At 40.4% G+C, this 25,733-nt stretch overlaps 1 protein-coding gene across 2 annotated transcripts in view; it reads left to right on the forward strand.

The window, feature by feature from the left end:
• Positions 1-25,733, forward strand: part of DST (dystonin) — a 496,398-nt gene that overhangs the window by 209,394 nt on the left and 261,271 nt on the right. For both annotated transcript variants that reach the window (XM_007471189.1, XM_007471190.1), the window contains one exon: positions 10,060-10,121. In XM_007471189.1, coding sequence (XP_007471251.1) covers positions 10,060-10,121 — 62 coding nt within the window. The remainder of the gene's footprint in view (positions 1-10,059; positions 10,122-25,733) is intronic.

Raw genomic sequence — 25,733 nt, forward strand, 5'->3', positions numbered from 1 at the left:
TTAACAAATAATAGTTATAAAAAACAAATGCTAAGAAAATCATCAGCATGGGGAATTTAAATTGATAAAACCAGTAATGAGAAAAGGACAGCCCTAGAGTTTTTGGTGCTGTCATTTCTTGTAGAAGAGAAAGAATTCTGTTTAAGCTAAGAAGAATTGAACCTTGAGAATGAGAGAAGAGAACCTCTCTCCATCAAAGTGTTAAAGTGTGTCTTTGCATCATGCAAAAGCCCGAGGTCTGCTGTGGCCAGAAGTAAAGACAGCAGATCTGGAACAGGCCTTCTTATTGGGAGAGCACCTATAGGCTTGAAGTATTGATATATGGGACTTTGTAGTCATGTCTAAGCTAAAGAATTACTGGGAAATAACATTGGTATACTTTCATTCATGATGTTTTGCAACCTTTTATAAAATGATGGATAGATCAATGGCATAATTTTGGTGGAATTGTCCTGAAAAGAATCTTGCTTTTAACAAAATTGGGTAGGGGTGGGCATGGCTATGCCTCAGAGATGTTCAGTTTCTTCCTCTACATCCATGGTCCCACAGAAGCAGGGCACACAGACCAATGGGTGAACCGGAAATGGACATCAGCTGTACCTCTGTGCTCATGGGAACATGATGCTTCTGTGGGAATATTTGTGAAGAGTTTTCAACCAAAACAGGAGCAGGGACTCCCATCTCTTATCCATTGCACCTCCAACCTCCTGTCCCAGTGATGTTGGCCGAGACCACTGTGGGTGAAGGTCCTGTCAAGTGGGCAGGGCTGTTGTTACAGGGGTGAGGCCAAGGGGCCCCAGGTGATGAGGGGTGAGGCTCACGGGGGGCCTGAGGGGTAATGATGGCAGCAGGTCTGACCCCCTCTCACCCAGCTCCCTGGTCACAGTGGGACATTGTCTTTCAGTTTTCAGGAGCTAGTCCTTCTCACTGATCCCAACTATTTCTTCCAGCCAGTTTTCCTTCTGTAATGAAAGAAATCTTACAGCTTTTCCCGTTGTTTTCACTGTATTGTATTACAGAGCTATTTCCCAGCAATAGCGGGGAAATTGCCTAGATCCCCTTTTTCCTTTTCCTTCCATCTTTTTTTCCCACAAAACTCCACCACTTCATCTTTTCTTTTCCCTCCCTCCTTTCCCTTCCCCCCTCCCACCTTCCATCCTTCTGTTCCTTCCTTCCTTTCTTCTTTTTCTCTCTCTTTTCTTAGTTAGAGCCTTTTGCCAAGTGTTTCCCAGTCTTCTTCTAAAATTCACACCTGACCTTTATTAATAAATGCAGAAGTCTCATCCTTATCCTAAATTCTGACCTCCTTGGAAACCATCCTGAGTACCCTTCCTCCACTCTCTACAATCACTGATGTGCAGAGTGTGAATTACATCTTTTGTGTATCCCCACTACTGAAGATTTGGCCAAGCCTCAGGTTTTCCTTTTTGTTAACTTATTTTTTAAAAGTTAGTACTTTGTTTTCCGAGTATGAAATTATAATGAACACGCTTTTGCAAACTGCATCTTCTCCCCACCCCCTGCACTTAGTAGTTCTGTGATCCCAGGGAAATGTTTTTCGTTGCGGAGCACAGGCTCCGGACGCGCAGGCTCAGTGGCCATGGCTCACGGGCCCAGCCGCTCTGTGGCATGTGGGATCCTCCCGGACCGGGGCACGAACCCGTGTCCCGTGCGTCGGCAGTCGGACTCTCAACCACTGCGCCACCAGGGAAGCCCCCAGGCAAATGTTTAAGCTTCAAGTGCTTCGGGTCCTTCTGTGAGTGGCGTGATCCTATTATGGTTGTGTGAGGATGCCATGCCGTCTGTGTTACATGCGTGTAGGTGAAAACAGTACCTGGCACATAGCAAGCGCTCCGTGAGTGTTTGCTATTATTATTACCCTCTTTCAGGGAGATAGGTAGGCTTAGGCTTTTTGGTAGTGGAGGTCAAGGCTCTGAAACAGACAATTGGAAAGGGAGAGAATGTGAAGGATACTTTAAACTTTTGCAGAAGTTGATATAATTGTCATTTACAGTCTATTTAGAGTAGAGTTAGAAATCATACTTGAATGTTTCAAAGCACATTCAAAGCCACTGTTAATATGGCATTGTCTCTTCCCTCGGCATGATCAAATTGGCTGACTCCCTGTTGCCAAAAATAAGTAGTGATCATTTCCTGTTTGTTGTTTGTGGAGTTACTGTTTGTACAGTTTCTGTTCTGGCAGGTCTGTTTGTGTAAAGTCTCAGGCAAACAGTTGTGCTGGGGACACTTGGTCTGGTGCTTCTTTAGAGCAAGTGTTCTCATTTCCTGACATTTTTCTTCATGCTCGAAAATGAAGTCCTTATTAGCTGGAGACTCCTTGTTTTTCCTGCATTATTAATTTGGGGGCTCTGTTATTTGATGACATAGAAAAGTTCTGTTATTTGATGACATAGAAGAGAAGTGGGTTTTAGAATCAGATTTCAGATCCCACTTAGGCTGTGAAATCTCAGGCTAGTTTCTTCATCTCCCCAAACCTTGTTTGTTACATCTTTAAAATGAAGACGTACCATCCAGCTCAAAGAATCGTTGTGAGATTCATGTGGAAATGTGTGAAGGTGCAGAAAGAAATACCTGATAATGGTGTTTCCCCTGAAGGAGGTGTGTCTAGCCTATAAAGTTGGGCTTCCTAAACCACCTTCATAGCACACATATCAGGGATGAATGAAACTAGTTGAGCTGGTGGTTGTTTTGTTTTTTTTTTATCCCAGGGGAATCCTGCCTGGGGTGTTAGAGGAGGGAATGTGATGAGCTGGTGCAGCAGTGAAATCTAACATCCGACAGGTTTGCCTCGTTGCAAAAAAGTTAGGCAATCAAAACTCTCTTTTTAAGGGACTTGATTTGAACAGCTTTAAGCGTCAAAGGAGAAAGAGATGATTTAGTTTCTTTTTAGTAAGTGTTGTCTGCGTCCCCTGCAAAATAGTGGCGCAGGCTGGCTTTGCTCATGTTTGTTTAAAAGAGGGAGTGGACTGGTTGTCAGCTTGTGAGTGGGAGTGTCTAGTCAGTGTTTTCCTTTCTACCCAGAAACTTACCAGGACTCTGACACATGAGCTTTGGTATGGAAAGTTTAGGGAGCTGCTGGACCGATTTCCCGCTCAAGGATGGGGCAGGTCCTGAAAGATGATGGCGACTGGAACGCGAGGCTGGTGGGGCTGATGTGCTGCATGGGTCAGTAGCCTACCCGTTATCTCACTTTCGTGCCGCAGGATTGGAGAGGGAAGTTGCAGGACCTGAGTGGGTTCACACAGCGGGGCTTTAGCAGGCTGTGGGGCACCTTCTGGAAATCTGGACAGGCTCCCGTGACAACTCCTGAGGCTCCCTGGACAGAACTTCCCCCTGTTGTTGGGCATAGGATATGCGTTGAAATAATCTTAATAGTTATTTTGTGTGTGATATGAAGTGGGTTTAGCTTTGATTGGATTTTACTGAAGACCAGTCAGTGTAAGTTGTAATAATTGGTGCTCCTTTTGTACTTTTTTATTTGTTTTTTTTCAAATTCTGTTATTGTTTGCATTCTGTGTCCTTATACAATATTCAACCATGTTGTACTTTACGAGTTGATCGTAAATGTATATTTTCACTTAAAACGTACTCTCTAAATGAAATAATTTTCCAAGAGAGGGATGTTATAAAGCTTCATTCAGAAAAATAGATGGATAGTCTGTAAAACCAGTAGGATTAGTTAAAAACTCAGGACTGATTTTTCCTTTTTGTTGTCTTAGCAGCGTCGCCCTAAATATAAATCTCAGTGTTAGGCAGCCCTCACTGAAGTGAAATAAAGAACCATTACGAGACTTGGAAAATTAGATGATGTCATCAGGAATACTCCCTTTTGAAATAATGTGTATGGAAAGCGGTAAATCACAGTCTCCCCAGGCTTAAAGTATTCCTGGATTGTAAGTTGCTTTCCTGAAGAAAGTTGAGCCCCTAATGCCCCCATAAACTCTTTCCTCATTCTTGTAGCATCGTGAGAACCTTCACGTGTTAAAGAACCTCCCTTGGCGTACTTGAAGGGGAATCATCTAGGTTTATTGAAGTTTAAAAGAAAAGATTAGGTTGTTACTGTTAGAAAACAGTATCAGAATCTATGAATCACGTGTTATTTAGTTCACTTTAGTCTTTGTACCTTAGCCAGTACTTTAGCTGTGGATCATAATCCCGAGGTATTACCTCAGTATTAACCTGCTAAACGTTTAGCTCCCACCTTACATTTTCAGCAGTGCTTTTGAAAAGCAGTTGGCAACAACCACAACAAAACCTCTGTGATCAAAAAAGCCGTTTTATGGTTGTATAATTTAAGTGAGTTTCTCATTATTTGATCCTTCCATTTAATCAGCTTTCTTGATCTACCACGTGGCTAAAAAATTAACCATTAAGAGATTAGTTTTTAAGAACGTGTGTTCTATTCTTCGTGTTCCTTAAAATATAGGAAGGTTTTTTATTAATTTAGAAAGAAGTAAATATATATATATACACATACATATATATTTTAAAGGACAAATCAGAATTTAATAATCATCAAATATTAGATAATTAGATTGCTTCTAATTTTTCCATCATAAATTATACAATTAACATATCAATGCATATGGCTTTTCACAACCCAAGGAGATATATTTTATTTTTGTAAATTTATCTTTTAATTGAAGTATAGTTGATTTACAATGTGTTAATTTCTGCTGTACAGCAGAGTGATTCAGTTATACATATATATACATTCTTTTTTTTAAATAAATATATTTTATTAACCATTATGTACCAAGAGGAGTTTGTATAATACACATCATATGTTAAATTTAATGGGACAGAGTAAATTTGTTAGAGTTCATATTATTATGCGCTGATTCAATAAATTAATAAAATTTTGGTAGATATAGGAATGCTTTTCATCTCATATTTCGTAACTTGATATGGAAGCTATCTATTCTTGAACAAGAATTTTTAATAGTACATTTTGTTTTTTACTTGATGATTTAACATTAGGGTCCTAGGTTATTAATTGGGTGGTATTAATGTGAATATTGCCTAGGAAGTACTCTTTTTTTTTCCCCCTCACTCTGTTTTCTTTGCTGGAGGTTAGAAAAGCACTGTCGAAATGTGATAGGAGCCCTAGACTTTGTTGGGGAGGTTCCGTTGTTTGCACTCGCTTGTCCAAAGTCCACAGCCATCAGGAGGGCCTGGCTCCCCAGCACTGTCTGTGATTGGGGTGTGCTCAGTGCTTCCTTTTGAAATGAAAGGTGGCAGGATCTTGGGGTAGTGGAAGCAATTCTGGGGGGAATCACGACACTTGAGTTCTAACTAAGCCTTTTTCAATCTGAAATTATGAGATCAGGGTTTCTTCTTTTTAATTAATTTATTTTTATCAAATTATAGTTGATTTACAGTGTTGGGTAATCACAACACAGTTTTTTATATGTAAATCTGAATCACTGTGCTGCACACCTGAAAGAAACTGAATCACTGTGCTGTACACCTTAAACTAACACTACATTGTAAATGTATTGGGTTGGCCAAAAGTTTGTTCGGGTTTTTCCATAACATCCTATGGAAAACCTGAATGAACTTTTTGGCCAGCCCAATATTATATCTATTCTTTTTCAGATCCTTTCCCACATAGGTTATTACAGAATATTGAGTAGAGATACAGTAGGTCCTTGTTGTTTATCTATTTTATATATAGTAGTGTGTATATGTTACTCCCAAATTCCTAGTTTATCTCGACCCCCCAACCTTTCCCCTTTGGTAACCATAAGTTTGTTTTCAATGTCTGTGAGTTTATGTCTGTTATGTAAATAAGTTCATTTGTATCATTTTTTTAGATTCCACATATAAGCTGTATATGATATTTGTCCTTCTCTGTCTGACTTACTGTACTTAATATGATAGTCTCTAGGTCCATCCGTGTGGCTGCAAATGGCATTATTTCATTCTTTTTTTATGGCTGAGTAATATTCATTGTATATGTGTATCACATCTTCTTTATCCATTCATCTGTCAATAGACATTTAGGTTGCTTCCACTGTTGGCTACTGTAAACAGTGGTGCTATGAACATAGGGGTGCATGTATCTTTTTCAGTTATGGTATTCTCTGGATATATGTCTGGGAGTGGGATTGCTGTATCATATGGTAGCTCTATTTTTAGTTTTTTAAGGAACCTCCATACTGTTCTGCATAGTGGCTGCATCAGTTTAAATTCCCTAATTATTAGGGAAATGCAAATCAAAACTACAGTGAGGTATCATCTCACACCAGTCAGAACGGCCATCATCAAACAGTCTACAAATAATAAATGCTGGAGAGGGTGTGGAGGGTTTCTTTTTGATGGAGAAGTCTGCACCAGGGCTGGCTTCTGTCTTGCTAATTAATCTCCTTGTCCTCCTTCCAGCCCCACTTGCCTGCCCTGGACAGGGGTGGCCTTTCTCTCCTTTGTACTGCTTGCGTGGTGAGTGCCACATCCTTTGCTCAGCTGGCGTGCTTGTCACACTGCCTTCCTGTCTGGTGCCCACTCTAGGTGACAGCTCCAGAGAACAAGGGCCAGTGCTCTATCTGTCCAGTCTAGGGGGCCCAGCACTACACAGCACTGGGCTCATCCAAGGGTCTGATGGATGCTGGGATGAGTGAGGGAGGGAAGCTGGGGCTAGTAGATTGCTTCTCTTTCTTTGTTCTTGCCTTACGTACTAATTATTTAGGTTCATTCTGACCTCTTTAGGAATAGCAAGTCTGAAAGACATTTATGACATCATTATTACTTTAAGAGATACAGTAATATATACCACTGTGTCTAAGTATATAAGGAATTATACCTTGTTATCCTGAGCAGGATTGTCCTTTGGGAAACATAATTAATTCACATCATGGGCATTTGTTTGTTGAGTGCATAGAAGCATCATGGCATCTACTGTGGGTAGACAAAGATGACTGAGGTCGAGATCATGCCCCAGAGGGGCCAACAGGGGAATTCATAAATATTTTGTGGATGATAATGTTGGTTAACAATTATTGATAAAATTGGTCTTGGCGGAGTAGTTATATGCAAAGTGCCTGGGGATTTTATGTTGGGGATCAGGCAAGTTTAATAATTTCAGCATAAATTCTGAGCATTTATATTCAGATTTAGCAAACTTCTGTCTTCTTGGTCAGCTTTTCCAATTTTTAATACCCAAAGTGAAGTCCAGAATGAGACTAGAGGTTTGGGCGCTGAAAAGGAATGTGTTATTGGCGGTACAAAATGCAAGGCCCTATTTAGGGCCTTCTCCCTGATGGTGATGGGAAGTGGGAAGGGTTTCAAGGGGATACTTTGGAGAAGAAATGCTTGTGAAATACAAGGGAAATTACAGGGTCCCTCCCCTGCCCTTTCATGTTGGCATTAAAGGGTAAGAGAGCTCTAAATAATATGCCATCACTGGGTAGCTTTGCAAAGAATCGAATCTGAACAAACCTTTGGATTGCTTTACTAAAATTTATTTATCCATTTTTTAAAATCATTGAACACTTATGTTTTTTTCCTAAACTTTTATTTTGAAATAATAACACTGATTTATATTCTCATAGATACATTTTGTGCACAACCATGATGATAGTTTTAAGATAAATTTTAGAAGTGGACTTACTGGGAAAAGGTATTAAATATAATAATACCCTTTATTATTATAAAGGGTATAAAATATAATTAAATATATTTTTAAGGCTTTTGATATTTATTGGCAAATTGTCGTAGAGCAGCACTGTCCAGTAGAAATTTTTGTGACAGTGGGAATGTTCTGTATCCGTACCCTGTCCAGCGTTAGTCACACTTGAATTGTGACTGGTGTTACCAAGGAACTGAATTGTTAATTTTATTTTATTTTGATTAATTTTGGTTTGAAGTTAAATAGCCACATCTGTGACTAAGGGCTGCAGTATTGACAGTGCAGGTCTAGGAGATCTCAAACAAATTACATTTCCACTAGCCATATATATATATATGCATATGTATATCCACAGATATATATAAATATATCAGTTCCCTGTGCCCTCATCAACATGAATTTTTTTTTCATAAAATCTTGACAACTTGATAGGTGAAAAAGCTTATTTTTATTCTATATTATTATTTGTTAGTGAGGTTGAGTACCTGTGGGCATTTACTTTTTTTCATTTTTAAAATTAATTTCATTTCATAAAGTTTTAATCATTTTAATTGTCTGCTTTTGCCCAGTTATACATTATGTTCATCTTATTCTTTTTTATTTTTATTTTGTATTAATATTAGTAATCTGTGTCTCATTTTACAGATATTTTTCCCAGTTGACATATTTAAGTATTTTTGTTTATGTTTAAATTAGTGTAAAGCACGTAAATACTTTTCATGAATAGGACAAGCATTTTCTTTTTTTCTTCTTTTTTAAAAATTTTATTGGAGTATAGTTGATTTAAAAAATTGTGTTAGTTTCAGGTGTACAGCAAAGTGATTCAGTTATACATATACATATATTCATTTTTTCTCAGATTCTTTTCCCACATAGGTTATTACAGAATATTGAGTAGAGTTCCCTTTGCTATACAGTAGGTCCTTGTTGGTTATCTGTCTTATATACAGTAATGTGTGTGTGTTAATCCCAAGCTCCTGATTTATCACCCCCCACCCATGTTTCCCCTTTGGTAACCATAGTTTGTTTTCAAGATCTGTAAGTCTGTTTCTGTTTTGTAAATAAGTTCATTTGTATATTAAAAAAAATTAGATTCCACATAAGAGTGATATCATATGGTATTTGTCTTTCTCTGTCTGACTTACTTCACTTAGTATGATAATCTCTAGGTCCATCCATGTTGCTGCAAATGGCATCATTTCATTCTTTTTTATGGCCATGTAGTACTGCATTGTATATATATGTACCATGTTTTCTTTATGCATTCTTCTGTTGATGGACATTTAGGTTGTTTCCATGTCTTGACTATTGTAAATAGTGCTGCTATGAACATTGGGGTGCATGTGTCTTTTCGAATTACGCTTTTCTTCGGACATATGCCCAGGAGTGGGATTGCTGGATCATAGCATTTTCAAAGAAACTTTCGTTCCATTTAAAGTAGTTTATGGGGCTCAGGGATGAAGAATGAGAAGAGAAAGAGATGAAGAGAGTGAGGCCGATCTGCCCCTAGGGAAAGGATGGAGATGTGGACCAGGGGTGGGAAAAGAAAGAGGACCACGGGGAGAAAGAAGAGCCAGCCCCAGATGTAGAGAGGAGGAATGAGGACACAGGAGAGTGGGGTTTGCTGCCTGGGAGCAGGATGGGGAGGGAGTATGGCTTCCAGCATCCTCTCTAGATGTTGGAGATTAGGATTGTCTTTGAAATAATAAACTGATGAACCGGAACGTTCCAGTGCTCTTCCTCCTACATCATAAGACCTCCCCTCACCCTTCTCTGCACCGTGTCTAGTAACCAGGACAGTATCACTCTCTATGGCAAGAATCTAGTGGGGCGTTTTGTTGTTACCAGATCGTTCAACACAGGGAATCTAGGAGAAAAGCAGCATGGTTCGTGATTAAACCAGTGTCCACTTCCAGCCAGAGGACCTGAATTCAGTCCTGCCTTTTATCACAGCTTTAAGCCTTTTTCTGAATAATTGTCGACAAGTCCTTTGACCTCTCGACATCCTGGTTTCCTCTTAGGTGAGATGGGAGTGACACTGCCTCCCTTCCCTCTTGTGGCCGTGGAGACCAGCTGGGATGTAATCTGTGGTCAGGTGCTTTGGGAAGTTCATGCAGGGGCTCAGTGGAGGCTGGTGGTGGCGGTGGAGGTGAGAGGACTTCCTGGTGGTGGCGGCGGTGGGGATGATGCAGCAGAGCGTGTGGAGGGCAGTGCTGGCAAACGCCACATTGGGAAGAGGCCAGTCTTTCTCACAGGTAGTCTCAAGGTGCCAAAACTTACCAAGAAAATTCAAGTGCACCAAACAGTACTTTTTGAACACCTTACGCTTCTTTATTTGCATAGTGATAATGAAAGTCTCCTATTCATAGATTTTTACCAACCTTCTTTTATATCTTTTTTCCCCCTTCCAGATGAACGGGACAAAGTTCAGAAGAAAACATTCACAAAGTGGATAAATCAGCATCTCATGAAGGTCAGTGTATATTTCTTTTGCATCTTGGAATTGTTTTGCAGGTTTTAATTTATTGTACAGTACTTGTTGTACTGTACAATACTTGTTGTATGGCTGTGAAGCACAGCTTTTCAGCATCAAGTGGGAAGTTTCAGTTCTAGAGCATTTCACATGCATTTCAGGCATCTGTTATTATTTGGTATATGGTCTGTGGGTCATGATGGGGGTGGTAGATGAGTGCCCAGTGATTGCAGTGTCTTCTGTGACATGAGTAAAACCTCTTATTATTGGACTCTAAAAAATCTCATCAGGTTAAGAAATATGTAAATATTTACGTTAGGGCATTGAAAAACTGCAATTCTCAGTAATGTTTTTTCCTCTTAAGATTCCAAGCAAGTTCTGGCATCAGATTTATGCAGATGGCAGAGAGTTAGGTGGGACTAAGGATGGTTTATTTAAAAAAAAGAAAAAAAAAAGGGACTACCTTGGTGATCCAGTGGTTGAGACTTTGCCTTCCATTGCAGGGGGCGGCGGGTTCGATTCCTGGTCAGGGAGCTAAGATCCCACATGCCTTGTGGCCAATAAACCAAAGCATAAAACAGAAGCAATATTATAACAAATTCAATAAAAGACTTTAAAAGTGGTCCACATCAAAAAAAAAATCTTTAAAAAAAAGATAAAAAGGACGGATTACAGACAGAAGTCTAGACAACTAATCAGTTTATCTCTTGTATTTAGTATGACCCAGAGATTGGTGCTTATGTGTATGTTTCTCTGTGAAGCAGTTAATAGTTGTGGTTCTTAAATTAATATTTATTTGTGTGCCATGGGTCACTTTGAGAATCTGATGTAAGCTCTTCCAAAAAATACACATGTGCACAACGTTTGCATACAATTTCATGGAGTTATTGGGTCCCAATTCCAGTAGAATTATTGGATCGATGGGACCCAATAACTCCATAAATCTCAGCTAAAGAGCCCATAGGATTTCACAATTAACTCTTAGTCACTTTCTTCCCCTTTTATGGACAGTCCTGAAGTCGGAGAGAAGGTAGTATTTTAAATCTGTTGTTTGGGACTTGGAAAGAGTTTTCTCGCATAGAAACATTATGTTAATGGGTTATATCCCTAAGCTATCCTACAGATCCTATTCAAACCATCATGTACCCTAGGGGGATGGTGCCAGTACTGTAATAGCATTTAATAATCTTCTCTAAAAGCGATTCTTATTTCAGGGAGCATATCAGATTACCTGAGAGAAGTTTTAGTCCCCTCTCTCTCATCACCCATGGACAGAATCCTTTTCCCAAATCTGTTATGTCCTTCTGGGGGGCCATGTCATTCACCCCCCAACTGAGACTCACTTCTGTAAGGATTTCTGTTACTACTGGGATTTCTGTTACTAATCCTCTGATGTGTTGGCTGGAGATAAAAGGTGGAGACTCTCTGCTTTATGATGCTCTTGTGAGGCAGTGTCTTGTGAATTCTGAGGAAGGTATCACACCAGCAGTTTACCTGCCCTCCCCCAGTCTTTTGTGTCATCTTTTGTGTCCCACGCACTCCGTGTAAGCAGGGCTCTGCTACAGGCTAGGGCAGAGGTGGGCTGATGTGAGGGTTGCATTGTGGAACGTTGGAGCTGAAGGCTCTGACAGGACTTCCCCATCTCTGAGCTGAGTCCAGGGGGAGCGAGGTTTTGGATGAAGAGATGGCCCTTTGGTGGCTCCTGGCCTGGCAGTCTTTGTGGCTGTGGCCATCTGGGGGTGGCACGTCGGGGACACAGAGGGCTTCCCCGTGTCTTTGGGAGTGTAAGTCACAGTGTTGGCAGTGGAGGGTAGAAACCCATGAGGATGACTCCTGTGGGAACACAGCACTGGTACAAGATGGATGTTCCTTGGGGACCTACTGGGTACTGGGCGTGTTGGGCTGGGCCACTCACCTTACGAGCAGCGTGTAAATTGGATGAATGCGTGTAAGGAAGCTGCCTTTGCTCAAAATTCAAAACACTAGTTGAGCTTTTTGAGGACATGTCTGCATTATCCACTCCTAGGGCATATCATGGGGCCTGGCAAGAGTGTTCTCACCATGTGTAACGCCCATGGCAAGTTTTAAATCACTTAATCCTCCAACAACCCTCCAAGGTGGTTTAATTTAGTGGTTAGGCCCACAAAGCCAGCACAGTCAGACAGCAAGGGTTCAAATCCTGATTTACTTGGAGTATGTGACCTCTTTTTTTGATAAAATGACACATCTAGAAGATTTTAGGCTTACTTCTGCTGCAACCCAGTAAGAAATAGGAAAATAAGTATTTTACGTGCAACAGCCATTAGATAGATGCCAGTCTAACTAATTAGGGTTATAATCAAATTAGCTTATTTGTTTCTTGAAGTAGGGAAGAATTTAAAATTCACTCTTACTGAAAAATTGTGCACTGAAATTTCTGACCCAAAACTCACATATGTGAGAACATAGTTTTTTTTTTTTTTTTTTTTTTTTTTTTTTGTGGTACGCGGGCATCTCACTGTCGTTGTGGCCTCTCCCGTTGCGGAGCACAGACTACGGACACGCAGGCTCAGTGGCATGTGGGATCTTCCCGGACCGGGGCACAAACCCCGTGTCCCCTGCATCGGCAGGCGGACTCCCAACCACTGCGCCACCAGGGAAGCCCCTAAACATTTATTTTTTTATGTCTGGAAGCTAGAGCATTACCCTCAAGTGAAGAAAAATCATCAGATATCCCTAAACGTTTTGGGGCACCAGGCTCTTCAGGTCTGTGTTGTGAGTTGACCAGAGAAAGGCCAGATTTCGTGTCATCTTTTCCATGTTTCACCCACGTGTTGATAAGAGGAATGTTGGATACTGTTACTGTTGGGGGCCATTTGGTTGTAACCCAATTAGTAGGAAATGCAAAGTAAGTAAATGGATTTTAGATTAGAAATCTCTATATTAGAAAGAAATATTTCTTCTGTGTTGATCTTCTTATAGTCTTCCCTCAAAATATTGAACATATTCAGGGAGAAACAGGGACAGGAGAGAAGCAGATCTCTTACCTTTCTTGCCTTACCTTATTCCCTTGCAACGAATGAAAGTGTGTTATTTGAAGAGTTTTTCATAAAATTAGATTATGTTATATAAATGTTAAGGGAAAGGGTGACCATGAGGAACGAGTCAGCAAAATGAAGGAATAATTGATGGGTAAAGAGAGAAAAAAAGTGGGAATAAAATCATTTAGATAATATTCGAATAATTTTATGTGTGTACTCACTCTGTTTTGTCATTTTAACTGTAGACCTTCCCCTTAAACAATGGGGAAGGGAGGGGGAAAGGGGGTTAGAAAAGAGAGAAGAAGGGGTGGAGGAGGTTAAAGGGGGAAAAGAGGGGAAGGATGCCTACCTTGTGCCCTGGGCTGCCCCCCATAGCCCGGGAGTTGTATGCTGGGACCAAGTTCTGGAGACTCTGCCCTGGGCTTATTAGCTGCCTGGGCTGCTGACGCAGGCCAGAGTGTGCTCCCCATCTTTTGAAATAATTCTTAAAAATTTTGCCCTTTCTAAGTGATTATTTTATGTGTTTATTGTGGTTTGATATTATGTAATTATTTTACCCAAGTTGTGGCTCCAAGGAGATCTGTTGTTAGTAGTACTGCTCCTTTGGGCAGTGAGGAAATTGAGAGCTTAGTTCCAGAGCAGACCTTCCTCACTGGATTTTCCTTTTCATTTGATAAATAGTATATTTTGTCTTTGAAAGAAGACTCTCCTACAAGGTTGTCAGTCTGTGACATGTAAGGCAAAGATGGAAGGTAGACAGCTCTGCACTTTATTATTGGTGTGACCGTAACCTTTTTCGCCGTCATCTGTAAATAGTGGATTAGTGTGAGGATTTGATGAGGTCGTCCATCTAAGCATAAAGTATGGTGCTTGGCAGATTGTCAGCACTCAGTCAGTGAGAGCTGGTGGAAGAGTGGGCTGACGTGGATGGCTGCAAACCAAATAGTAAAGCAGGGGTGGGGTGCCTCTCGTGCCCTGCTACCTGCCTTATCCAAATCTCTTCTTTACCTCAAGTACTTTCCCTCTTAGTACATCTGTTTTAGAAGAAGCTAGGGTTTGGGGGTCAGAATCTGTGGGGGAGATAGATTGGCCGTCTTGCCTTGGAGTCCTGCTGGGTCACTTGAGCCGCACCCTCTCTACACACCCCTCCCTTGTGGTCTGTGGGTTGATCTTGGGGGCCCAAAGGCCTGTTTTCCTCTTCTCCCACACACTCCTCTCGCAGAAAAGGTGTCTGTGAAGACTCAGCACACTCCTGGTCCTCGGTTGTACCTTCACTTGGATTTGCGCTTGGGGGATAGCTTTTGAATTGTCCAGTTTGCTTCCCCTGATTTAAGAGAGGGGGCACCCGCCACAGCCCCTCCTGGTCTAGCTGCATCAGAAGCCACATAGCGAGAGCAGGACTTGGCTGGGGGCCCAGGTCAGCCTTGGGCTCCTTGGTGTACTGGGACGTTTTGTAGATGCCAGCAGGTTCCCCTTGGCTGTTAGACTGTTTACTTTTCTCCACTTTATACTTTCAGGTATTTGCTAGTTAATCCTCGTGATTTAGGAAGTTAGGATTTATGCAGCAGTAAACTAGCATATACCCAGTGCCCAGGGGATGCTTCTAGCAAGGTCAATTTTTAAAAGTTTATGTGACTGAGAAAAGTAAACATCGTGGAGCTTTTAGATGATTGCTTAAGTTACTATTATATCCATATGTGTAAGCACTGTTTCCTTAAAATACTTGGTTAGGATTTTTTAATATAGCTTTTTCTCCAGAAAACAATTAATATAGACTTATATTTATCGAGCTAAAATTACATTTGTTTAAACAGTTTGCTTAATTAAAACTCATGTTTGTTGGTGAGCAGACGTCTTTGGCTTTTTTCCAGATGTATCTAAATTTTAGTGCTCTGGTATTTCAGTTGTATGACTAAGCCTGTCCTTATTTAAACTGATTGTTCTGGCGAGAATGTTTTCCTTTTGATTCCTCATTCTGTGAAATATATTTAAGGATGAAGCCCAGTTAACACATTCACATCTTCTGCCTCTACAAGATTCTTCCCATGCTGAATATATTGGATTGTTTACCTTGTAAGTTATGATCTCTAGGTAAACTATGGTTGTCAGAAACAATTATGTATTATTCTTTAGCATAATTTAAATTATAGTACTAAAACATGAGTTGGTTGTTATTGAAAATACCTGTGACTTCAGTTAGCTAAATTTTACCCAGAGAGTTGTTCTAAAATATAAAATTGTTGGCCTTCTTCTATTACTTACAGTATTTATTTATGCCCATTCTACCTATGGCACTTCATAAACTAGAGGGTCTTAGGTCACTATTTAATTTTTGTTATTCCTGATCACGTGCAGTTCTGTCTTGCTGTCTAGAAATTGATGAGTATATATAACAGCTGGCACCCAGATCTAAGTACCAATGATGTAGCTTTTGCCTTACTCTGAGGAAACAAGAAGAAAGGAAGCTCTTTATTTTCTGAAGCACTTTAAAGATCAGAAGATTCCTTTTTAACTCATTGTTTGCCTGGGCCCAGAATTAGAACTTGAGCTGTGAATGAGAGGCTGCATTGAAGAGGAATAATTTAAGGGGATGAAAAATTTTTGCAAGATTGCAGTCTGGAGAATTCATATAATGTGCTTTACTTGTGTTGGATTCATCTAAATAACCGTTCATGGTGGAAATATATTCTTCAGCACTGGTTAGCTGTACTGTAAATGTGTTAATTAACATTGTATAATTGGATGTTTGGTCTGAGTTTTACTTTATTGATACATAAATGCATTTGGAGAGGAAGAGGCCCTGGATTCCATATTGAACCACACCCTCTTAGTAACCTGCCTGGTTACCACCTGTGAGATACCCAACTGATGATTACACTTTTATCTCTGTTCCATCTTGTCTTTGGAAAGCTTGATTCACTTACAGCATAGACATCCTTTGCACACATTGTAAAGGCAATGACTTCATGGCCCTGCTGAATCAATCACACTATTCTTTGTTTTGTGATTTGGTGGCTGAGAGGAAATGTAAATCCCCAAGCTGAGAACACAGCGATAACTTTTAGGGAGTAGGAAGAAATCTCTATTTTCTCTGTGTTCTCGACCATTGCATACTTCTTGAGTAATTTTACCATTTGTGGGCACAGATGAGAGGGGAAAATTTTTGAAGCATCGACTTTTAAAGGGCTAATGAAAAATACCTTTTCTGAAAGTGTAATGCAGGTTGTGGTTCTTAAAATTGGCAAATAAGGTATTTTTTCAAGACCTTAGACTTATACACGTGATTCTTAAACTTTAGCTGCATCAGAGCCACTTGGGGGGCTTGTTAAAATAGATGGTTGGGCCCCAGCCCAAGGCTTCATATTCACTGGATCTGGGGTGGGGCCTGAAAATTTCCCATTCTAATAAGTTCCAGGAAGTTGGGTTTCTAACAAAAAGCTGATGCTGCTTAGCTGGGGCCACACTATGAGAGCACCTGTCATAGATAAAATGATAAATATTGTAATGAACCATCAGTTTCATTTGATATAACCAACAAATATTCTGATAATGTTTAAAAAATAATAGTAGCTATTGCACCTCTACTGTAGGCTATGTTAATTAATTAATAAATTAATAAAAATTAATTTATTAATTGATATTTACAATATTAATACTATTACTACTACTACTAATAGCTGCTAATATTATTTGAGAGCAAACCACATGCCAGGCTGTCACTTTCACGTCTTAATGTATTTCTCACAACAGTTCATATGGACAGGAGCTATTTTCTTTAAATTTATTTAATTGAAGTATAGTTGATTTATAATGTTATGTTAATTTTTGCTGTACAGCAAAGTGATTCAGTTATATATATATATATATATATATATATATATACACACACACACACACACACACAAACACACATTCTTTTCATATTCTTTTCCATTAAGGTTTATCACAGGATATTGAATATAGTTCCCTGTGCTCTACAGTAGGACCTTGTAGTTTATCCATCCTATAGACAATAGTTTGCATCTGCTAATCCCAAACTCCCAATCCATCCCTCCCCCACTCCTCTCCCTCTTGGCAACCGTGAGTCTGTTTCTGTTTCATAAATAAATTTATTTGTGTCGTATTTTAAATTCCACATAAAGTGATATCATATGATATTTGTCTTTGTCTGATTTACGTCACTTAGTATGATCATCTCTAGGTCCATCCATGTAGCTGCAAATGGCATTATTTCATTATTTTTTTATAGCTGAGTAGTATTCCCTTGTATACATGTACCACATCTTCTTTGTCTATTCATCTGGATCCTGACTGTTTTTAATCCCCACGTTACAGATGATGAAACTGATGCCCAGAGAGGTTCCATAATTTCCCCGGGTCATATAGCTAATAATTCTCAGGATGTGTATGGAAAATAAGGCTAAGAGAGAGTACACCTGTTTGAGGAGGAAGGGAGGATGACACCCTAGTCTGGCTGTTTCTGGATCTTGTTCTCTCTCTACTGCACTAAATTTTCAAGGATGAATTTAGTGATCAAAGCTAAAGGGGGAAGCTGAGCTTATGACGTGATGTTTAAATTATTTCTGTTGTCGTGTAGAGTGTACGTACTAGAGGAAGGGTTGAAAGCTTTTTTGGAGGAAGTCTGGTTAAAGGCTCAAAGTGTAGAATATAGAAACAAATCAGGTTTTTGTAAATGTGAAAAAATAGTCGACTTGGTAATCTTGACAACTTCAAGATTGTAAGAGATAACATAGAGGAGTGTGAAGTCACCTGCTAGTATGTAGGTGACTAGTAGCTTGGGATTGAGAAACTCTGAATATCTTCTCATCATGAAGAATAACAATTTCTTTGTGATAAAATTCCTCATCAATAAGAAAAGGTCCAGAATAACACTCAGTTCACTTTCAGCAGGGCTGTGTTGAAGTTTGGTATAAGCAGGGCTGTATCTGAAATACAGTTTAGAAAGTACTGTTTTCATGCAGCTTCCTGTTTTGTTGGAGACATTAAATACATTTGTGTAGAACCATTACCAGTTATGCCAGGCAGCATAGGATGAAGTGCCAGAATGAGTGGGAGACAGTAAGGGTTTTACGAGATCAGAGCCAGGAGACTTGAGTGGCCCTGAGTAGTCAGGGACTGTGACAGGGTAGGGACGTTGGCTTAAGCTGGGTGCAGAGGAGGGGATGGGCTGGGGCTGTGTGCCGTGCGCCTGATGTACTGGACCACTAGGGTTTGCTGGAAGGAGACCAGGTTGGATAGAAATGGTGAAGCCACACCTGAAACTAACACAACATTGTCAGTCGACTATGTTTCAGTAAAAATTAAAAAAAAAGAAAGAAAGAAAGAAAGAAAGAAATAGTGAAGCCAGGTAAGAAGCAGATGTGATGGGTTAGCCAAGGATGCCATTGGAAGTTTTTGAGGACAAAAGCAATGTAACTGGCATTTTAGGAAGAACTGTGAATTTCACACATAGGCATTAAGGAACTAGAAGTAACTATATTGTGAATTCTATGAAGGGACTGACTGTTTGCTGAATGAGGGAACCTACAGGGAGGGGACTGCAGGGGTCTTTGTCTTAGTTCTTTCCTTTGTTTTGTAGCAGGTACTCAGATGGAGTTGGAGAATGCCTGCTGATCAGATTATAGGTTGGAGGGATACTTAGTGTAATAAATAGATCAAGAAAGCTGGACCTCTAGTCTCATCAAAAAGACAGAACTTAATGGTAGAAAATGTAAAGTTCTGCTCAAAGATTGAAAAATTTCCCTGTAGGACACAGAAGGTCTGGTGGGGCAGCGATTCATGCAGTCAGAGCTGGGGGGTCCTGCTGACTGCAGATTGACAACAGTGATGCACCTGCATGCAGTCTCAGGCCGTCTTAGCAGAGCTGAATATGCTCTGGTCAGCCCACATCCAGGGTGTTTTGTTCAGGTCATGACAGTGCGTTTTAAGGGACAGTTAAAAGGAAAGTGACCACAGGAGGCAACCACGATGGTAAGCGTCTGGAAACCATCTCTCAGATGAGGGATGACAGAGACAAGTGGGGAAGGTGGCTTTGAGAAGAGAGGATTACAGAGAAATGTGTTTTCAGATATTGACAGGGTAGTCATATAAGAAAAAGTGCAGTTTGGGGTTTATTTGATCCAAAGATCATGAATACTTTCAAGTTTGAAGATTTAAATTCGGTATAAAACCTCTCTCTAAACATCTGCAGTGCCCAGTAATAGGCATTCAGTTAAGTGTTTTTTGATCTAAGGATATATTATTAGTTTCTGATGGCTGCTGTAACAAACTACACACACTCGGTGACTTAGAGCAATGAAACCTATGCTCTCACAGTTCTGGAGGGTAGAAGTCTGAAATCAGTTTTTCTGGGCTGAAATCAAGGTGTTAGCAAAGCCATACTCCCCCCAGAAGCTCTCGGGGAGAATTCCATCCTTGTTTCTTTCAGGGTCTGGTGGCTCCAGCATTCCCTGACTTGTGGCCACACCATTCTAGTCTGCCTCCGTGGTCACAGCGCCTTCTCCTGGTCTATGTGTGTCAGGTTCCCAGTACCTCTCTCTTTTTTTATTTTTATTTTAAAATTTTTATTTATTTATTTATTTTATTTTATTATCTTATTTTTGGCTGCATTGGGTCTTTGTCACTGCATGGGCTTTCTGTAGTTGTGGCGAGCGGGGGCTACTCTTCGTTGCGGTGCGCGGGCTTCTCATTGTCGTGGCTTCTCTTGTTGCGGAGCATGGGCTCTAGGCGCATGGGCTCAGTAGTTGTGGCACGCGGGCTCTAGAGCTCAGGCTCAGTAGTTGTGGCGCACGGGCTTAGTTGCTCTGTGGCATGTGGCATCTTCCCAGACCAGGGCTCGAACCCGTGTCCCCTGCACTGGCAGGCAGATTCTTAACCACTGCACCACCGAGGAAACCCTCCAGTGCCTCTCTTTTATAAGGATGCTTGGAATTGGATTTCAGGCTCACTGGGATAATCCAGGATAATCTTCCCATTACAAAATTCTTAACACATCTGCAAAGACTCTTTTCCAAATAAGACAACATTCAGTTTCCAGGGATTAGGACCTGATATCTTTGGGGCCACGATCATCCTATTACTTATGAACTATTAAAACTGCCTGGTGTGAAGTCAACCATGGCTTCATGGGACAGGCACTCCCCAGCCGTTATGAAATTTCCACCAAAATCCTGTGCAGACGTAGTTAGAGTCTATCAGAGATGGAACAGAAATGTTTCATGCATTGGTTGGAGGGTGGACTAGGTGGTGTCAAAGATGCTTTACAAGCAGACCAAGATGATATAATCATATCATTTGTTTAGAGCAGTGGTCCCCCACCTTTTCGGCACCAGACACTGGTTTTGCGGAAGACAAGTTTTCCACGGTCTGGGGGATGGGGGGGTGGTTCAGGCCGTAATGGGAGTGATGGGGAGTGATGGGGAGAGGCAGATGGAGCTTCGCTCCTTCGCCTGCCTCTCACCTCCTGCTTTGTGGCCTGGTTCCTAACAGGCCGCGGACCAGTACCCGTTGGGGACCCCTTGGTTTAGAGGACAAGATGTGCGAAATACTAATTAACAGAGAGACCAGAGATTTATTTTTATATTTTTAAATTGTTGGAAATAATTTTATGCTTTAACAAGTTGTAAAAGTAAAAATAGTACAAGGAACCCTGCCCTGGTATGCTCTTTACCCAGATTGACTCTTGTTGACATTTACCCTGTTTTCTGTATCATGACCCCGACACGGTGTGCGTTTGTGTGTGTGTGTGTGTGTGTGTGTGTACTTTTTTATCTGAACCATGTGGGGGTAAGTTCTATACCCCATGGCCCTTTCCCCCTCAATACTTTAGCATTTCCCAAGAGTAGGGATGTTTTTCATAACCACACATTTACCCACTTCGTAAAGCTACGCTGCTTTACAGTCTGTTTTCTATGCCCCAGTTTTTTCGTTGGTCCTTTACATCATTTCCCCAGGGCAGCGTCCAGGTCATGGTCAGCGTTGTATTTAGTTGTCATGTCTCTTTATTCTGCTTTAACTGGGAACAGTTTCACAGCCCTTTTACAGACTTTTATGACATGAGCATTTTTGAAGACTACAGAGCAGGGGTTTATTTATAGAGAATGGAGGATGAGTTAATAGTAAAATATATTTTGAACTTAAATCTATTTTATGACAAGAAGACAAACCTTTTTTTCCCAGGGAGAGTCATTTAAGTAGTTACAAGTGATTTTAGTGTTTTTTTTTTTTTTTTTTTTTTTGCGGTACACGGGCCTCTCACTGTTGTGGCCTCTCCCCTTGCGGAGCACAGGCTCCGGACGCACAGGCTCAGCGGCCATGGCTCATGGGCCCAGCCGCTCCGCGGCATGTGGGATCTTCCCGGACCGGGGCACGAACCCGTGTCCCCTGCATCGGCAGGCGGACTCTCAACCACTGCGCCGCCAGGGAAGCCCTAGTGTTTTTTGATATAGTGGTGAATTACCTTTTCAAATTAAGAACACCAAAATTTGACTAATTTCATCAGATAACTTTAGTTCCATCTTGTGGTCAATTATAATTTTTCTTTTTCTTGATTTCCTTATTGTTATTATTATTACTTGTGCTCCCAACACTGCCATTTTAAATGTTTAGGCTGTGCACGTCCTGGACGGGATGCATAACGTGGGTTGTCTGGTTGAATCCTTGTTTAACCAGTGACATTTGGGAAGCTCAGGGAACACCGTTAACCTGCCCAGCGTGAAGGGGCTGGAATGTGGCAGAGCTGAGGGTCAGTCCTTGGTCCTTCTGGGGCCACAGAAAAACTCTGTCATCCTGCCCCATTTTGCCTCAGTAGAGTCACAGGTCTAAAGAATCATCAAGAAATGAAGACATAGAAGTAGGGGTAAAGCACTATGCTGAGGTACGTTGCTGCTTTCCTCAGTTCTCATCTCTCCAAGCATTACTTCAAGTCTTTGCCATGATGGTTCAGCCATAAATTTTTATTTGCATTCTTCTCTAATCAATACACTTTGCAAGAATTTAGAGATATAGATAAAATATATATGAAAAAGCCAAGCAGCATTCCTGAAGGTGACAGTTTAATCAGAGAAGGGCACTGACTAAGGCATTTTTCAAAGAAAAAATTACACTTTGATCAGCAGTGCTGCAATCTCCTAAGTCATGTTATATAGGGCCTTACCTCAGCGCACGCATTCTTTTTTTTTTTTTTTTTTTTTTTTTTTTTTTTTTTTTTGTGGTACGCGGGCCTCTCACTGTTGTGGCCTCTCCCGTTGCGGAGCACAGGCTCCGGACGTGCAGGCTCAGCGGCCATGGCTCACGGGCCTAGCCTCTCCGCGGCATGTGGGATCTTCCCGGACCGGGGCATGAACCCGTGTCCCCTGCATCGGCAGGTGGACTCTCAACCACTGTGCCACCAGGGAAGCCCCAGTGCACGCATTCTGTAGTGGGTGGATTTAAGCAGAAGACTTGGCTTGTTGTTTATATTGGACTCCAAGCCGCATGAAGACAGCCCTGTGTTTGTCTCACTAAACAGGTCCTCTCAGCCCCAGTGCAGTGCCTGATACACTGTTTCCCTCAGATCCCTGAGGAATTTTTCGCTGCATGAGTGAATCTGAAACCAGATGAAACTTTCCCTCCCTAGTTTATAATACAGAACTATGACTACTGTCATGGGAAAGTAAAAAGTGTTGCTTTGTTGGGAGTGAGATAAAAGTTAGTCTGGAAGAAAAATAAATCTGTGATGACTTCCTTCTTTTAAAGCTGAAGATACCTACTGGGCTACAGGGACAGAAACTGAGGCCCTAAGTCAAACAGGAGTATCATCAGCACCACGTTTTGATCATCCTTTTGAGGCCTCCGCGTGTTCTTTCCATGGCACAATTCAGTTTCTCCATTCGTGTTGGTGGTAGGAAGTTTACTCATTAATAGATGAGATTAATGTATTTATCTAAGGTTAAATACATATAAATAAATAAATATAATAAAAAATTAAATACATATGAATAAATAAGAATACACATAATAAAATATAATATAAAAATAAAGGCATATAAATAAATAAGTAAATAAATAAATTAGCTTTGCCATACTTACCCACCGTTATTTTCCTCAGTTCAGAATTTAGCAGATATTGGCTAGAGCTAGATTTTCCTCACTTGGGAATTCTCTAATAATATACTGATAATATTAGTAGATTCTCTGTAGCCTTATTGCAGGTAGGGAAGGAAGAAGAAATCTTTTCCTTCTACGCTTCTACGTTCTTGGTTGGGCTGTAGAACAAAAGACAGATTAATAAGAGAAAAGCATACAGATGTATTTCATAAGAGTTTTATGTGATGCAGGAACCTTCATGAGGAAATGAAGACCCGAAGAAACCGTTAAACCTGAGTGTTTTTAACACTAGATTTGATGCAGAGTAGAGGGTCCTGGGAAAATGTGACAGGACAGAAGGGTGTGAGCTGAGAGTAATAAACTGGGGAAGCTTAGGAAGGCCTGTCTGTTCAGATTCCTGTCACCTGCAGAGATAAGGATGCTCCTTTCCTCCAGGTGCAGGGAGGGCACCTCTCACATGAGGGTCTCATGACCTGCTCAGAGGAGAGGGGGGTGGGGGGAATGACAGAGCCCTGCCAGCACCTGCTGTTTCCCAGCTCCTTCAGCTTAAAGAAAACATTCAGTCTGTCCAGGTGCCCTGTTTGGGGTAGTGTATCCTGAGCCCTGTCATGCAGGTGTGGTTAGGTTTCTTTGAAGGTTATCTAAGATGCTCCTTTCCATAGAATCTAACAGAAAGCCCTGTTTCCAGGCCCTGGTCAGTGTTTGCTGTGCTGCAAACCTGAGGGAAGATTCAGAAACTGGTATAAAAGGGGCTGATAAGGAAGAGAAGTAGGAGGCAGAAACTCCTCCTGAGAGAGCACAGAGGGGCTGTGCTCTGCAGGGTGGGTGGGGGAGAACTTGACACAGAAAGTGGTCGGGGTGTCAGGGGCCGTGATGGGTCACATTGGTCTGGCCTAGGAGGTTGGAAACAGTTGCCTATATAATACAGTCATTTGATCAGAAGCCGTTGAAGCTGGGAAGACTATTGTGTACGTCTAAAAGTGCTAAACTAAATGCCGATGGCCTGGGCTGTGGATTCACAGTGCTAATGTATTCTGACACTGATGTCGGCTTAAAGAATTTCTTTTTTTCCCTTCTTCCAGTTTTATTGAGATATAATTGACGTACAGCCCTGTATAAGTTTAAGGTGTGCAGCATAATGATTTGACTTGCATACATCATGAAATAATGATCACAATAAGTTTAGTGAACGTCCATTGTCTCATACAGATATAAAATAAAAGAAAAAAATTTTTTCTTATGATGAAAAGTCTTAGGATTCACTCTTAATAATTTTCATATATAACATACAGCAGTGTTAATTACGTTAATAATGTTGTACTTTACATGCCTAGTACTTATTTGAGAGTTTTGTTTAATTGAGATGATTGACATGTGGTTATAGGCTCAATTCAGTGCAGGTTTTTAACTGTTCTTTTATCTGTTAAGGATTCATGTGTGTATTAAAGCTACACCACCCTAAGTGATCATGAAGGGTATAAAGCTGGTAACAGCTGTGTGGAATCTAACAAACCTGAGTTTAAAGATGTGCAAATTTGGTCAAGTAATATGACATTTTTAAGGCTCTGTGTCCTTAGTTGTAAATTAGTTATTTACATTTACCTGACAGGTCAACTCAATTAATTTATAATCTTGAAAGTACAAATATACAAACAAATATCTCTCTTATTGGTGATTTCTCTGAGTCTTCACATGCTCTTGTCACTTCACTTGAATAGTTCCCCTCAAATGACGTGTTCTAAGGAGTTTTCATATTATTGGTTCAATTTATATCACATTAGTCTAGGTTAATGTTTAATCTTTCACTTATGATGTATTCATGTAAGACGTTCACTTTTTTAATTTTAATTTTTTAATTTTTAATTTTTTAAAATTTTATTGAAATATAGTTGATTTACAGTGTTGTGTTTCTGCTGTACAGCACAGTGATTCAGTTATACATATATATATTCTTTTTCATATTCTTTTCCATTATGGTTTATCCGAGGAGATTGTTTTTGGTTCCCTGTGCTGTACAGTAGGACCTAGTTGTTTACCCATCCTGTATATAATAATTTGCATAAGATGTCCACTTTGAACAACTTTTTTTTACCTATTTTATTTTCAATTAAAAGAGGGATACGTTTCACAAATGAAAGTAGCAAAAGATCTACCTTTTTTTAGGATTTTCCAATGAGATGTGTATGATATGGTATACAGGAAATACAGAGCATTACTAAAGGGCTGTTGCTTAATATTTACGCATGGTATTGAGATGCATTTGTGACAGAATCAATAACTGAAATAAATGTAAGAACACCTACCAACATAATATGGACAAGAATATATTTTTATTTAAATTACTTCCTCCCAATGCATTTTATTCATTCATTGCCAAAACTTTCCGATTCCATTGGAATGAAAACAAAATTGATCCAGGAGTATGCCAGCCTTTAAATTACGTATCCATTATAGGGGTATGGGAAATGATATTTATTGGCAACCA

Source organism: Lipotes vexillifer, unplaced genomic scaffold (genome assembly GCF_000442215.2).
Source record: "Lipotes vexillifer unplaced genomic scaffold, Lipotes_vexillifer_v1.1 scaffold302, whole genome shotgun sequence".
Taxonomy (NCBI): Eukaryota; Metazoa; Chordata; class Mammalia; order Artiodactyla; family Lipotidae; genus Lipotes; species Lipotes vexillifer.